This window comes from Lottia gigantea (assembly GCF_000327385.1).
Source record: "Lottia gigantea unplaced genomic scaffold LOTGIsca_7, whole genome shotgun sequence".
NCBI classification, from domain to species: domain Eukaryota; kingdom Metazoa; phylum Mollusca; class Gastropoda; family Lottiidae; genus Lottia; species Lottia gigantea.
Window position 1 is genome coordinate 860456 of NW_008710370.1, and position 16642 is coordinate 877097.

Here is a 16642-nt window from a genome sequence, read left to right on the forward strand (position 1 = left end):
AAGAATGCCTCACTAATACCAGGAAATTTCTATCCAAACTCTCAATTAAGAGATCGATATGGAGAAAATTGTCTTTCAATTGCTATGTTTATAATCTTTTAATATCTTCGCCTACACTCATAGTCATTATCCAATTAAAGGAACTTGATCGTCCTAAACGCTTTCTGTGCGTTGCCTTTGATGAATATTGGCCCCAAGGCTTCATGACTCAATTGTTCATGATCAGAGGTTGGTAAAAAGCAATTACGAAAAGATCGAGAAATCAGATTCTTTTTAACCTGAATTGCAATCTTCAAAGATGGGATGAGTCAACTTGACAAACCTCGTAGTATAACAGGGAAAGGATACAATACGCCCTATGGAGTATTTAATGGAAAGGCGTACCATAACAGATTGATTGGTTTGTTGGTAGATGACAAGTTATCGTTCGCTTCCAGCGGATGCTGATATCGCAAACTATGACAGGTTGAAGGAATGGACGAAGGGATATACCAACAAAATAGCGTACTATCCAATCAAATCGCTGCATTTACATACAAACTTCCGTGATACAAGAAAGTTGGCTATTGCAGTCAAGGCATTAGACGAAGTTCGTTAAAGCTTGACAATGTTCTATTCCTTGGTCAAATCGGATACAACTTGAGTGGGTAGAAAAGCGCCAATTGAAAATTTTGACTTTAGCGTTACTCGAAGTGAAAAGGGAATGAAAGGGTGTTTTCAGCCCTGGTTAGTTACCGATATTTAAAAAGGTGAAAAAGATCGGAACTATTTCTTCATACGGATTGCTAAGCCAAAGAATCCACCGCCAACATTAATTCTGCTATAAAATCTCGCGAACGATAAGAAACGGAGTAATTCGAGATTCAGGTAACACGAGACTCAAAGAAATTTTTAATCTCTTCTTATATGGAATAAGAGCAATTAAAGGTTTCCGTTTCACACTTGGCATTTATAAAAGTTCCATTAGGCATGACAGGGTTTGAAAAATCGTGTGATTTGATCAAGGTTTATTAGAATTTCAAATAGACATTCATTATTTCTTTTCTATCTGATCTTTATTTAAACAAATACAGAAATATAAATTCCCACTTTATAAGATAATCACGACAGGAATAGTTGAGACTTGATATTAAAGGTCAGTTTCTGCAATATACAGTACAATCAATCCCTTTTTTTTTCAAAACATTTCAACCCTTGACTATTTTGAACGAAACATGTATACATATTTGGAACTAAAATAGTTTTTAAGTATATATAGTTTAAATTTGGTTACTAAAACAGTTTCTTGGCTACGAATTTGACGAAAAAATATATATGCATCGTAGATAATACTGAAACTTTTAGTTCACGCTTACACAGAATCGAAGACTCTTTTGTGTCTCCGTTATGACTTACCATCTTACTGACCTCCAGGTGGGGCTACATTTTGCTATCTGTCGGTTTTAGTCCGTTTACAAACTATGACTCTAGTCATAGTTATAATACAGAGGTATAAAAACGAAAAGTCAGCCAAACTTTTGCAAATTTTTGCCAAGAAGTATCGGTAACGTGGAGATCCTTAAAAGTACACACACTGATCATAAGACTAAATGATAGAATGTAACGGAAATCTACCCCAGTCCTCCATTTATTTAAAACGATCTGCTTCCGATTTGTCGTCTTTCAGTCTCATCGATTTGCCATAATTTCACAGAAAGACAGGAAACCGTTTCTGATTTCCAACCTTTTTAAGACTTAATTATATTTCTTTGTAGGTAATTACGGAAGCCTGTAGTTATGGCTATTTACCTTAATGTCCATTAAATTAACTCCTTAGAAATCATATCTATTGACGTGGAAATTATAACAGAAATGATTCAACAAGACTGGTCTTCGGGAGGTATTTTTCAATTACCCCATGGCAGATCTTTTATGTAATAAACAGCTTTGAACGACTATAAGTAGAAATGTCAGACAGTTCGCAGTTTCGTACAACTGTAGAAGGTTCAGTTGTATTAGATGTGTTACGAAACTTTACAATATATATTGTACAAAACCTTAGTCCTGGGATGTCCTAGGTTCTTAACATCTAATACTTGTTTTAGGATATCTTAGCTCTAAGATCGTTTCGAGAATACGTACCCAGAAGACTATTTACACAACAATAATATTGTCAACTGGGTTACAAAGCCTTTAACTTGGTAACAGAGATATACTATGATCATAATTATTGTTATACAGATATAACATGATCATATTGTTATACAAATATTACAGTATCACCTATGTTACGAAGATATACCATGTTTAACTGGGTTACACGGATATAACATGATTAACTGGGTTACAAAGTCATTGACTAGGTAACACAGATATAACATGATCACCTTGATTAGACAGCCTTTAACTTGGTACCACATATAAACGATGAGCATATTGTTATTCAGATATAATATGATCACCTCACCTATGTTACAGATATAACATGATTAACTGGGTTACAAAGTCATTGACTAGGTAACACAGATATAACATGATCACCTTGATTAGACAGCCTTTAACTTGGTAGCACATATAAACGATGAGCATATGGTTATTATGATATAATATGATCACCTCACCTATGTTACAGATATAACATGATTAACTGGGTTACAAAGTCATTGACTAGGTAACACAGATATAACATGATCACCTTGATTAGACAGCCTTTAACTTGGTAGCACATATAAACGATGAGCATATTGTTATTATGATATAATATGATCACCTCACCTATGTTACAGATATAACATGATTAACTGGGTTACAAAGTCATTGACTAGGTAACACAGATATAACATGATCACCTTGATTAGACAGCCTTTAACTTGGTAGCACATATAAACGATGAGCATATTGTTATTATGATATAATATGATCACCTCACCTATGTTACAGATATAACATGATTAACTGGGTTACAAAGTGATGGAAAGGATACTGATCAACTATTTAACACTGATATAACATGATTACATATATGACACTATCACATAGGTTACACAGATATAACATGATCAACTATGTTACAGAATGATTAAGTAGGTAACACTAGGTTAGTTATAACATGATCAGCAAGGTTACACAGAGAAAACATGATATAACATGGGTTACATGACAAAGCGATTAACCGGGCAATGATCAACTAGGTTACACAGATATAACATGGTCAACTAATTTACATAGCGATTAACTAAGTAACACTAAGCATACACAGATATAACATAGTCACCTAGGTTACACAGATATAACATAATCAACAGGGTTTCACAGATATGACATGATCATCTAGGTTATACTTATAAACATGATCAGCTATGCTCAGAGATAAAGCAAGATAATTAGGCTATCAGGGGGTAACATAACTGGGTAAGTTACAATGTGATCAACAAAACGTTACAAAGATTACAAAGAAAAACCTAATCAGCAACGTTTACAAAGAGAAACACATAATCAGCAAGTTTACAAAGCATTACCATGATTGGCTAAAAGGTTATAACATGGATTAGCAACGTACAATTAAGCACAATTCCCTACATTATCGTAGTTACGTTTCAAGTATATTACCGAACAATACAAAATATGTTGTTCGAATCTTCTTTTCATGTAGCTTAAATGAGTCAGAAGAAATTAAATTCAACATTTAGAGTTGTACGATTTTGTAATACAAGTAACATGCAGGTAAAATGTAGAATTTAATAACACGGAAATATCAGGGCGGTTCTCAGTCTGGAAATTTACAGGTATTCCACGAGAAATGTCAAAATGCCATTATTCACCTTGATTTATGATTCTTCAAATTTTAAATTGAAGTTTCAGATCATAAAGTCTTCGATTTCTGACACGTCTGATCATTCAGGCGATCGCACGAAAGAATTTTGCTTAATTTCCTGTCGTTTGATGGGAATTGTTGTCTTTAATGGCGAGTGCAGACCGTGGCGATTTCCGAGTCATTACACCGGCTCGTCTTTCTACAAAGACAATTTACCTGACAGAAAAACTTTAACGAGAAAATATCACGTTTAAAAAATCGAGCCTTTCAGAACATTATACAAAATTTGAAACAATGGGCGCGAGACACGGAACGCAAATATAGAAGGAAAAGATAATGATATCTTTATGATTATGGAAATTACTTTTGTGATTGTAAAGCCGACGCCTGATGCGATTTGAGACAAAAACCAATCAATACATTTTACCTGCTTCAAAGATTAATTGTTGTCACATCAAGACACAGTTTTCGCATTTTTTTCATTTGATTATTGCTTTGCATTAGTCAACGACGTTTTCAACGAGTAACTGGACACCTTAATGCACAATAAGATACCTAACCTTAAAATGTGAAACAATATTGTTGTCATTTTACATTGAAAAGCAATCATAATGGTGGTCTGTGTTTTGTCATCAATCAAAGAAAATATCACTATGTTTTTTACACCTTTAATTAAAAGATTTGTGATATGAGAGTTTGTCGTATAGACAATACGTTTCTGATCTCAGATTACATTGAGTCTCTACATTCTGCCGATAATCATCGTCTACGATCAGGTTTCATCCACTATAATGAAATAAGTGCAATAAATAATATTTTCGAATCACATTTAATTCTTATGATAATATTAAAGTAATGTTTAGAAATCGTGTTATTTTATATGGATCTCTTGATGTATTGAGGTCTAGCGAGGAAGTTTCTGAGTGCTCTTCTTATTTTCTGAATAAGCTAAGAAATAAACGGTACAGACTATTTGTGACTCCGTTAAAGGGACTCTTCCTTAATGGATCATTAATGACTTCGAACGACACTGACAACAACTAGAAGAATCTGATCAATGGCCTGGTTTAGTCGCAGTTGCCCGAATTCTGCTTTTGCCAAAGAAAAAAAAGGAAACATTGAATCTGGTTGGATTCCGGCGGTCGTAATGCGCGATCCTCCGGTTCACGACAGACTGACGCTAGTATAAATTCGGTTAATTAATAAGCTCACATCAATTTAACAAGTTTCATAGCACACACATCAGAGAACATCTTTTCCCCCTTTTGTTGATAGCTTTTCCCCTTTTTTTATTCCCCCCCCTCTTTCCTCATTTTCTTTTTTTTTCTTTTTTTTCAGGTTTTCCAACAGTAATTAGATAATCTAACCAAACCAAACCAACAACTACCATTCGACTACCAATCAACAAGAAATACCATGATCGGAACGAGTTTGGAAGAATGAAGGAGATCGATTAACTCACGCCACACCATCCAGGGCCTGACCAGATCTAACGAAGATTCAACAATTAAACCAACAACACGGAATCGTCCAATTTGAACCAATCCAACTACCAACTACTACGACTACCAACAATTACCTAGTTTGCGATATCAGTATGAGCTAGAAGCGAACGTTAACTTGTCATCTGCCTACCTACCTACCTAAGCTCTTTGACAGATCCGATATGATGCTATGAATTGCTAGTCCCATGCCCTGTTATAAAGACAGATATATCATTGTTAAGAAAACAACCCATGCCAATCCAAGTGTACTTTTTAAGAGAATTCTTTAACAGATTGTGACGCAAATACCATCAAAGCTAAAATGAACTAAAAAACTAAGAAATATTCAAGAAACCATCCCCAATTTCGATTCGATTATCAATCATGTTTCCAATTTTGATTGATTCAATGGGCCTACAATTAATATGGCAATGTAAATACATCAATAGACAAATGTCTTTTTAGAAATATCTCTGAAGTATTCTCTCTATCATTCTATCATTCCTTTATCTGGATTCCATGTTTCATGAAATTCCCCGAGGTCCCGACAAAAACTTTCAGCTAAACGAAGAAAGAAAAGCAATCTTGCTATCTTTGTGAAGTAAATCAACTTATAAACCATTAGAGTTTTACAATGAAATTATCTCTTTATCTTCCAATCTCTTTATATGTAGTTTTTCATAAAGACAGTGGGGAGTATTTTTTTTGAGGACGTTGTAATTTGGTTATGAATTTCAGTTTTGATAAGCAAGATAATGGTCAAGGCGTAGCAAGCGGAATGCCGCGACTTGATAAGATTATACCCATGCCAATACAGCCAATCATAGCTCTCGACAGAAAGACTGTAATATTATTGTCTAATGTTAACAGGCTTTCTATCGATGACTCGATAGGTTGTATTCATTACAATCAAATGGCTGTTTTTACAAACTTCCTTCATTCAAGAAGGTGGTTATTGCAGTCAATGTATAAGACGAGGTTTGTAATAGCTTGAAGATGACAAAACAGATGCAGTACCCATTCTTCAACTGACTTGACCCGTAAGTGCAATTCTTTGAATAAGTCCAGTTTTAAATAAGACATGTCAAAGGTCATGATGACTTGCGATGAATTACAACCATTTGTGCAATGAAGTTGATTCAACAGTCTTATAAGATACATTCAAGTTGACTCTTGAGGTAGATGAGGCCAATTACAATATTACTTTTAAAAGAGTCTAGTTACAATAATATTCTTGATATTGGGTTTAATTAAAATATTCCTTTTGAATATAGTCGAATTACAGTTATACTTTTTATATTTGGTCCAGTAGCAATAATACCTTTGATAGTTGGTCAATTTACAATAATACTTTTGATAGTGGGTCCAATTACAGTAACATTTTTGATAGTGGGTCCAATTACAATAATACTTTTGATAGTGGGCCCAATTACAATAACACTTTTGATAGTGGGTCCAATTACAGTAACATTTTTGATAGTGGGTCCAATTACAATAATACTTTTGATAGTGGGTCCAATTACAATAACACTTTTGATAGTGGGTCCAATTACAGTAACATTTTTGATAGTGGGTCCAATTACAATAATACTTTTGATAGTGGGCCCAATTACAATAACATTTTTGATAGTGGGTCCAATTACAATAATGCTTTTGATAGTGGGTCCAATTACAACTTTTGAAATAGGGTAGAATTACGAAATTACTTTTTAATGGAGTTAATTACAATATGACTTAATTAACAGTGTCGAATTACAATATCAATTAATTATAGGGTCAAATTGCAATATTTCTCTATTATTGAGTCGAATAACTTTGAAATGTGGTCATATTACAACCACTTTTGAATAGGGTCAAATTACGATATTACTTATCAATGGAGTCAAATACAATGTCTCTTAAGAAATAGTGTCAAATTACAATATCGATTTATGAATGGTGTCAAATTACAATATTACTTTTAACATTGGATCGAATTACAATATCACTTAAGAAATAGTGTCAAATTACAATATTACTTTTGATATTGGATCAAATTACAATATATTACTTTTGATATTGGGTTGAATTACAACATTACTTTTGATATTGGGTTGAATTACAATATTACTTTTGATATTGGGTTGAATTACAATATTACTTTTGATATTGGGTTGAATTACAATATTACTTTTAAAGACATGGTTTCGAATTACAGGATTACTTTTCAATGTCGGCCAAATTAAGCTTAAACTTTTGATAGGGAGTCAAATAACAATATTTTATATATATAATGTTCTATTTTGTACTATAGAGATCGAAATTGATTGAAATAACTTTTGCCAATATTTCTTCAATGTAACGTCATATAATCGAAATATGTTCATTTCCTTTCTATAGTCTGGACACAATCTCATTCAAAACCTGTTTCGTCATCGTCATCGATAAAAAAAAAATAATTCTACTCCATCATCTTCTGAAATTTTTCATTTGAAACAAAAGAAATTACGTCGTCCTCAACCGTCGACAGAAAATCACTGGCTCAATTAATGGGCTATAACAAAATTACGGATCAGACTTGGGTTCCTTGGCTGTTTGATTCAGACAATAATTACACGATTTAATCTTTTTAAAAAGAACAGCTTGACAACCAAATTAATTACAACAAGAAACTAAACATTGCCTCCGGTTTATTACTTGATAATCGAGAGACGATTAAAAAGAACGATAACTACTACTTGAGTTCCTGTAGCCAATCGGCGTTCAAAACGATCTCCGTATAATTTACCGTAATGGAATAAAGTCATTTGATATAAAGACGGGGATATTAAAAATCGCAGGGGAAGAAGTGATGCGATGCTATCTTGGCATGAGATAAGCCTATGGCCGACTGTCTGATGGAAAAAATAAACCTTCGCCTCACGCAAATATGCTATTATTGTCATAAAAGAAACTCTAATTGTCTGAAAGGCCTTTAGACAAAGTAAGGGTTTGTAAGATTGAAAACGGTCCAATCCTGTGATTATGTTGACTTGTTGACAGCTATGATATCTTTCAGGGATAATTTCTATCTTTTGATGAGATATTGAGAAATGGGTTTGGTTTATAGACTGATCTAAATACTACTATTATTTATATTAGAGTGGCTTTTAATTCCGAAAGATATCATGCTCACACAAGAACTTTGATTGATGACGTAATTTTCGGTTGAGTAGAAACTTTCCTGTCAAAGTTACTAAAATTCATGGATGGCGTAGTTTTCAATTAAAGGTAACATTCATACCTGTTTTCTAACAGGGTCATTGTAAGCGTCTGTAGGAACAGGCACGAGCCCATGGGAACTCAGGCTTCATCGGTATGTGGTAGAGTTTTGTTGAGTAGCGTAGGATGGGGAGGGTTCATTGATGGCACTGGCACGATGTAAGTTTTTCAAAAGTGAGTCATAAAGCACTCCCTTATCCCACCGGCATAATTCGTCTAAAGGGGTTGGGTCATAATGAATGTCGTTTTACTTTGGGGTCACACGCCATTGAACTGTGTCTGGTATAGCTACCAAAATAGCCTTAAATATGAGGTCGTTAAGTATAATTTTATAGAGATGAGACAGACTGAAGATTTATCATAATGTCATCAACATCTTGTGTTCAAACTCCGGACAATTAAAGGAAAATTCAATTTAGAGAAATTGTCAATTAATCTAACCAAATCAACGTTGATAACATAATTATTAAGAGGCTGGTTTCAGGCCTTGTCAGTTCATATTCCATGTCAAAAACTGATATTTATTTCTTTTGACGTCAAAGAATTAAAAACAGCCGGACTTGAAACTGTCGGCTGGAAATGAACAAAGCACGGAATGAGATCATAATCAATTTAAACTAAAATCATTCGACACTGATTCATAATAGCCTTCTTTTTCCTTATGTGATTATCTCCACTTGACACGTGGGCAGCGCGAACAGAGGTGGCGCTATGAAACACGTGTGGGCTGTCTGAAGAAATATGATGGACGGCTACGTCTGATCTTAATCGCCTTGTGAATGCTAGCATGATCCCATGATCACTTTTTCCTGGAGCATCAAGCTAAATACATTAAGAATAGTATCTCTTACGACCCCTGTTGTTTCTAATATTCCGCTATTAAAACTCTATAGGACGTCTAAGAAGATATTGACAGCGCTACGATTGAAGTAAATTTCGTTGATCTGTTAATAATATGATTATTCTTCAATAGTTGTCTAGTTAATGGAAGCCTTTGGTTAACCGATATTTTCTCTTATTAAATCACTTTAGATTCAAACAATTAAACTGTCTCCAAATAAAACTCCTTTCATTATCGTATTTTTTGTAAACAATGGGATTATTAGAGGTTAAATCAGATGAAATAAATAGTCACAGTGATCTGATATATAATATTATTGAGCTTAAACGAAACTTGGTGAAACTAAGGTTTTCCCTTTTGACACTTGGTGTAAATTCAGGAAAAGTAGACAAGTTATCTCCTTGTATCTATGCATTCGATGGCAGAGGGAATGTTTTGTATTTTGATTTATTATTTTTACCCAATAGTCAAGCAACAAGCTTTTTGATGTATATTTTAGATGGAGCATTCTTCATAATGAAAGTTGGTTGGGGTTGGTTGGCGATGAGTTGTTGTGACAGAACGAAAAGTTGGATAACATGTAACTATTACCGAAAGAAGAGGTGGTAAACGAGTCTACAATACGATAAACATGTCTATTACATAACGAAATGAAATGAAATGAATGGAGTTTTACGCCCTACTTTTCTGCATATCATATCACGAGATGGGTAGCTTTTAAAAAAAATCCACCACATAACGAGATGGGTAACATTCTAAATAAGTCCATCACATAACGAGATGGGTAACTTTTTAAAAAAAAGTCCACCACATAACGAGATGGGTAACTTTAAAAAAAAGTCTAACCTTTAAACAAGTGAGGTCATGCTAAACCTGCAGATAGATTTATCTACCATGTTACTTCCTGACGTGAATGAAGACGAACAAAGAAGACACTTTTGCCAGGACAACGACTCAAGCCTTTTCGATTTCTATCTATCGAGGTACCTTTAACGTACATGGTCTCCGAGCGACCTGACACTTTTCCATGCCAATCCGAAACCTATTTGACTTAAACCTTCTTTATAACTTTCTGATCATTGATTACATCATAATAGAATGGGTGCCATAAAATTGAAAAGAAAAACCTATACGTAACTAGAATAAAAACCATATCAAAAGTCACTTTGCGCAATAATATTAGAATGACTAGTGATTAGACATCTAATTTAACATCGGATATTAATTTCATCAAGCATAGCTTATTCGTAGTACAAGGGAGGTAATGTACCATTTAATCTCAATTGTGAGAACTTAAATCAGACAACAACTAATTCTCCAGATCTCCATCGGAAAAACACGTCAAAAAGATGCCTAATCCATGCAAATTGAGGATTAATAAACTGTATCCTTTCCGGAATGATTTTTTATCTGCTTTGAATTCGCTTACCACCTCCGATGGAAGCAATTAGGATGTTCGATTCCGGAAGGAAGGGTCTTGTGTAAACATTGTAGTCTCAAATTAGCGTGAATGAGCCTTTTCGGGCTATATCAAAACTGAGTAAAGGGCAGGTCGAATTTGTCTTTTATTATGTCTTATTATGTCATATTATTCAATGAAATTAACTTACCTATTCTCTCAGAACCCTGCAGCATTTCAAATTCATTCAAACTTTCTTTCGAACATTTCTTCAAAATTTTTCATACCAAAAGTTCTTGGGAGGTAAATTTAGTCTGTGTGACGTAATATCCTATAAGAGTTATGTCCCTTTTATCATATGAGCTGTTGAAATACATGTGCTTTATTTAACATTTCCGTTGACCTAATTTCGTTGAATTGAAATCTCACTTAGTTTCAATGACCATGTTTAAATAAAACCTCTTCTCTGTCCAACAGTGAGTCATTTGAAATGGAAATCCAAGAATTCAAGATGTTTGTGCAGTTGAAAATCGTAATAATTTCGCCTTCAAAAATTGTTTAAAACATGGATGTGAGGCCATTTTTGACGTATCTCGAATAACCTTTTACGAAGCATGCTTTTGTGTAAAGATAAGTAAAACTTGGCTTACTGTCGAAAGACATTTCACTTGAATATTATGTGGTAACAATCCATAAGGCCATGGTCACCAATCTTATGTTAAGGAATAAGATACAGCCACATAATTATCAAAAAATGAAATTTATTAATAAAAAGAAACATAACAATATTAAAACAATATGAAGAGATATTTCAAGTATCAAGAAGAATAATTTAGACTAGAATAATAGACCTATCAGAGCCTTACTATCGATATTTTTCATCCAACGGCGTAAAAACAATTCTTGATCAAAGCTATCAAGGCAATTACTATCAGACGAAATAAAAGTGAAGCCAAAAGAGTCTCATTATTCAAGTCTATTTTCCTCAATTCACAAACTTCAAATTTTATAACCTACATTATCCAGACTTACAAATTGGATTATATTTGGTTATTCTGTCGCCTAAACTTTTGGAACGTTTTCCGAGTGATGTATTTCAGCGAATCAAACTCACTGCTGTGAATTAAGTTAGCTATGTACATTCATCGCGGTCACAGGTATAAAATGACAAACCCTTTCTTAATAGGCTAAATAGGAACTCGATATATACAACCTTTTTGATGTGAATAAATAGTAACTATATACATAAAGAATAATTTGGTTCCAACACATATTAAAAGTTGTCCTGTCCTCTCCCTTTATCTAAAGAAAGAACATGAACTTGATCACACAGCCACGTTTAAGTTGACAGCAAAATTCATAAAATTATTTAATTATTTAATATTATTTTCTTTGCAGAATTCCTATTCATTATAAACAACATAAATATTTTCCCCTGTGTAGTCGGTTAACGAAACCATTCCTATTTGTTCCTTAGTAAGCCTAAACCATGTATAATTCGAATTCTTTGTGCACCATTAACCAGAAAATTCATAGTTTTCTTCCCATAAACCGGAACATTCATAGTTTTCTTTCCATCAACTAGAACAATCCATTAACCAAATCTTTCATAGTTTTCTTTTCATCAACCAGATCATTCATTGTTTTCTTTTCACCAACCAGATCATTCATTAACCAGATCATTCATTGTTTTCTTTCCATTAACCAAAACATCTATGATTTTCTTCCCTTACCAGATTATTCACAGTTTTCTTTCCATTAACCAGAACATATAGTTTACCAGAACATTCATAGTTTTCTTTCCATTAACCAGAACATAGTTTACCAGAACATAGTTTACCAGAATATTCATAGTTTTCTTTTCATGAATAGAAAATTCTCAGTATTTTTTCATTAATTTAACCATAACATTGAGTTTTCTTTCGACTATTCACACACAACCGTGAATTATTACTAATGTCTTTTCATGAAAACTGCTCATTTGGTCACATCTAAACAGTGCTTATTGCCATCGCAATTCACAGAAAAACCCTCCGATAAAATACATTGTCAACATCGAATAAACAATGAAAAAAACAAGGCACAAAACTAGTGTCCAGTCTAAAACTTTTAACAGCAGATTTGCGATTTCAAACAAAATTTCACATCCTGCATCACAGACTAGTTCGCACATACTCCGTATCATAGTCAAATACACTGTCAATGACGCCATTCCCGTTTACGTCAGGTACCATGTGGCCATTCGAAACGATTTCTATTTCTTCAAAAGGTGTATGACCGTTTTGTTTTCTGACAGAACTGTATATTTCACTTCGCACATGCCCATTTTGAATTCCATTGTGAATTCCATTTTCAACAGGCTTATGCGCATGACCGTTTTGAAGTTCCTTTGGCTTTTGAACAACGTTCTCTCGTCTGGAACTAGACGTCCGACATTTACAGAAACGAAGCATACATCGTTCGATAACAAGAGCTATGGCGGCCAAGAATAGTCCGACACCTATTAAATAAAAACTACTCTGAACGTCAACAAGGTCGATAGGTTTGGCTTCAGTTTGTAACGGTCCTCTACAAAATTTCTTTTGCTTCCACCATTGTCGCTGCCAGATTTGAAGCAAACCACTCTCATAAATAGCCATCATTCTTGAAATAGAAATACCAAAAATATCTTTTAGCCTAAGTAACGAATGTCAAAAGCTAAAAGAATGAAAGCAGCCAACTTAAAGCGATTCAAAAGGGGCTATTTTCATTTGTACCATTCGGATTTCCTGTCCGAAGCTTATATTATGTCCTGCAATTTCGGAAAATCGTGACCAATCAAGCCTATTCACGATTCAAGCTATAGAGTATTTGAGATAATGACGTCATAATTGTAATATCAACATATAATAATGACCTATGGACTTTAAATACAACGTCAGAATCGTTCTTTTGGTAGTTATAACTAAAAACAACTTACTCTTTAGAAAAGATTTCAGTGTAGGCTGATCCATTTTGAAGTGCCAGAGCATAGTTAATGGGGGAAATTTTCTCTGGTAATAAATACAAATCACAGTCTGTTAGTACTCGCTTCTGGAGACCACCTCTATCAGATATGTACCCATAATCACCAACGTTTACTTTTGCTAAATGTACCTCATGGTCGAGACTTAATGCGTCTGGATCGGCAGTTTCGAGTATCCCTTTCCAAGCTTTTTGGAAAACAGGAATTTTCGAATTCTTTAAATAGAAAACATAGTACCATTGGTAACGTTCCATAACATCAACATTTGAAGAAAAAAAAACAACCATTAGGCCTTATCAGTCGATCAAACATTTTCGTCTATGCTGTTGCATCAAAATAAATGAGCTTTACGGTCCTGTCTTTAACTTGGATTAAAAGATGGGATTAACTTCTAATGTATTTATTTATCTAATTGTACTTTTGCGTAAAGATGGGTTTCCTTATTTTTTAATGTCAAATTAATTACTATTTGATTAATTAGTGTTTCTAATGAATTATCATGTATTCTTAATCATATCCATATGTTCTTATTGCATGTCATTAAAAGTATGTATGTACGGTCTGGATAAACAAAAAAGACTTTTTGACCTTTCTTGATCGGTCACTCATTGAAATTCTGCTGGTAATTCTTTTCTAATTTAGCTAATTATGAATAAATTATAGACATGTGAAACAAATTGGTATTTTCCAAGTCATTAGAACACTTCTACTTTCTATTCATATAAGTATTAGCATTTTCATTTCCATATATGAAAATAAGGGAACCAATCTTTAAGTGTATTCATGCCAGACTTTGTTGTTGAAAGGGGTAAGTAATATATGTGTAGGGGCAATGGCGTATAGTATCTTGTGGTAGAAATAGAATTGGTGGGCTGTCAAAATTTTTTCAGGGGGAAATCCATTCTTTCTTGGCGGCCTGGTTCCAACGCCAAAGGGAGCTGAGGCCACTCAACAACTTGGTTTTCACATGCAGAACGTGCCTACCTCAAACTCCATCTGATTGTTAGATCCTCCCAATAAACCCCATGTATAATCTCCATTATCAATCAGTTGATCCAGCGTCTCAAACGGTGCAGTATCTTTAGTTACAGTCAGGAAGGCAATGAGGTTTCCACTGTACGTAGCAGCCATTATAATAGAAAATAACCACCAGGTACTTATCATTGTTCGACCTGCTTGAGAATCTGGTAAATGCTCTCCTCCTGAAATAGACAAGATTGTTCCATTATACACATTTAAAGGGATATGATCATTAAATATTTTCTCATTTGGTTTCTTAAGATAGAGGCCAGCCATGATGACATCATAAGTCATAGCAATGACGGCCATTAATCTTTAAAATCACTTCAATGTGTGATCCCACCGCAGCTTTTCATTCTAAAAATTTACATGGATGGCTAAAAATCGTGTTCTACCATCTGGAAAATCAACTATTTAGATAACTTCATCCGGAACTAAACAATCATTAATAAACAAACACTTTAAAGAGAAATGTACCAGAAACAATAATATTACAGAAATCAGCTGACCTAATGATCGAGATTTTTCTTCTGAAAATGACATATTAATCGAGACAATAAACTACTCAAGAGTGTAAAACATATAACATAAAAGTTAATTACCTTGCGTTAACATGGCGCCAAACATATACCAAAAGGCATCTTGAAATATATGGGTTCCTGCATATCGATTTAAATAAGGCTCTCGTTGGTAAAATGGGTTCCACTTTTCCAGAAGAAAAAGAATCACCGAGGCACCCACTAATGAGATGCCGATACAAAGCAAAACTTCCCATCGAAACGGGTCAATCATTGTCCGCCATTTTGTGAGGCTAGGGTCCGGTTTTTTAATCAACACAGATAAAAAATCATGATAGAATGGAAAAGTAAAATCCATAACTTTTTCTCTTGCTATAATAGTTGTTAAAGGTCCTGCTACCAAATCTACCTCCTAGAAAGGAAGAAAGTCTCACATAAATTGTATTAGGAAAGGAGTCTTGAGTAAGTTGTACTGACAAATTCACTCACAAAATGGCATCAAGTGTTCAGAATGATTGGTATGTTTGTGCCTCAGTCACAAAGTTGGATCAATTGTACAGAACGATTGGTATATCTATGCCTCAGTCACAAAGTTGGATCAAGTGTTCAGAATGATTGGTATGTCTATGCCTCAGTCAGAGAGTGGCATCAAGTGTTAAGAATGATTGGTATGTTTGTGCCTCAGTCAGAGAGTGGTATAGGGAGTGGTATCAAGTGTCCAGAATGATTGGTATGTATATGCCTCCATCAGAAAGTGACATCAAGTGTCCAGAATGACACTGGCTACAAGATAGCCTTTTCTAACCAGAATAAACGTGAATTATTATAACAGAAAACTGACCTCTCTCTGAAGCATACCGATAAGTCCAGACCAGGTACCATTACCATTATCTACTCCCCATTCATTATCAGGAGAACCCCCTGTCATATTTATACTGAAAATATATCAACTCTCTTAATTTCATTGAAATTGCTTTCTGTATATTTTTGCAAAATCGTCCATGTTATAATAACAAGGCTGAAGACTGTTCGTTGCCAGGACAATTAATCCTCACTGATCCCAAGTAACCGCTGGAACTGGTTCAACCCCAGAATAACAATCGTCCGTCTCATCTAGGTCACAAGTTTCAAATCGACTAAACAGGGCATCTAAAATATTTTGTGTGTGGTTATTCCGTTAAGGACATTCCGTTTACACTTATGCTTATGCAACAAAGAAAAAAATCCCGAAATCCTATTTACATATACTTACGTAAAGTTCATAGCCATAGCCAATTCTGATATGATATCCATACAATAACCTTCATAAGGATAGGTAAAAGTTGTATTAGGCATGGATTCAT

The 16642-nt window shown here is 34.2% G+C and overlaps 2 protein-coding genes across 2 annotated transcripts; one reads left to right on the top strand and one right to left on the bottom strand.

The window, feature by feature from the left end:
- Nucleotides 1-6579: 6579 nt before the first annotated feature.
- On the top strand, nucleotides 6580-6969 carry LOTGIDRAFT_107699 (hypothetical protein; the record flags this gene model as incomplete). The annotated part of the gene is made up of 1 exon (XM_009065421.1): nucleotides 6580-6969. A coding segment is annotated over one exon (390 nt), but the record flags the coding sequence as incomplete, so codon positions are not given.
- A 5941-nt stretch (nucleotides 6970-12910) lies between these two features.
- LOTGIDRAFT_107877 (hypothetical protein) lies at nucleotides 12911-16634 on the bottom strand (the record flags this gene model as incomplete). The annotated part of the gene is made up of 6 exons (XM_009065422.1): nucleotides 12911-13400; nucleotides 13717-13976; nucleotides 14746-14963; nucleotides 15384-15711; nucleotides 16141-16234; nucleotides 16552-16634. 6 exons carry the CDS (start codon nucleotides 16632-16634, stop codon nucleotides 12911-12913), a joined length of 1473 nt encoding a protein of 490 aa, XP_009063670.1.
- Nucleotides 16635-16642: the final 8 nt, after the last annotated feature.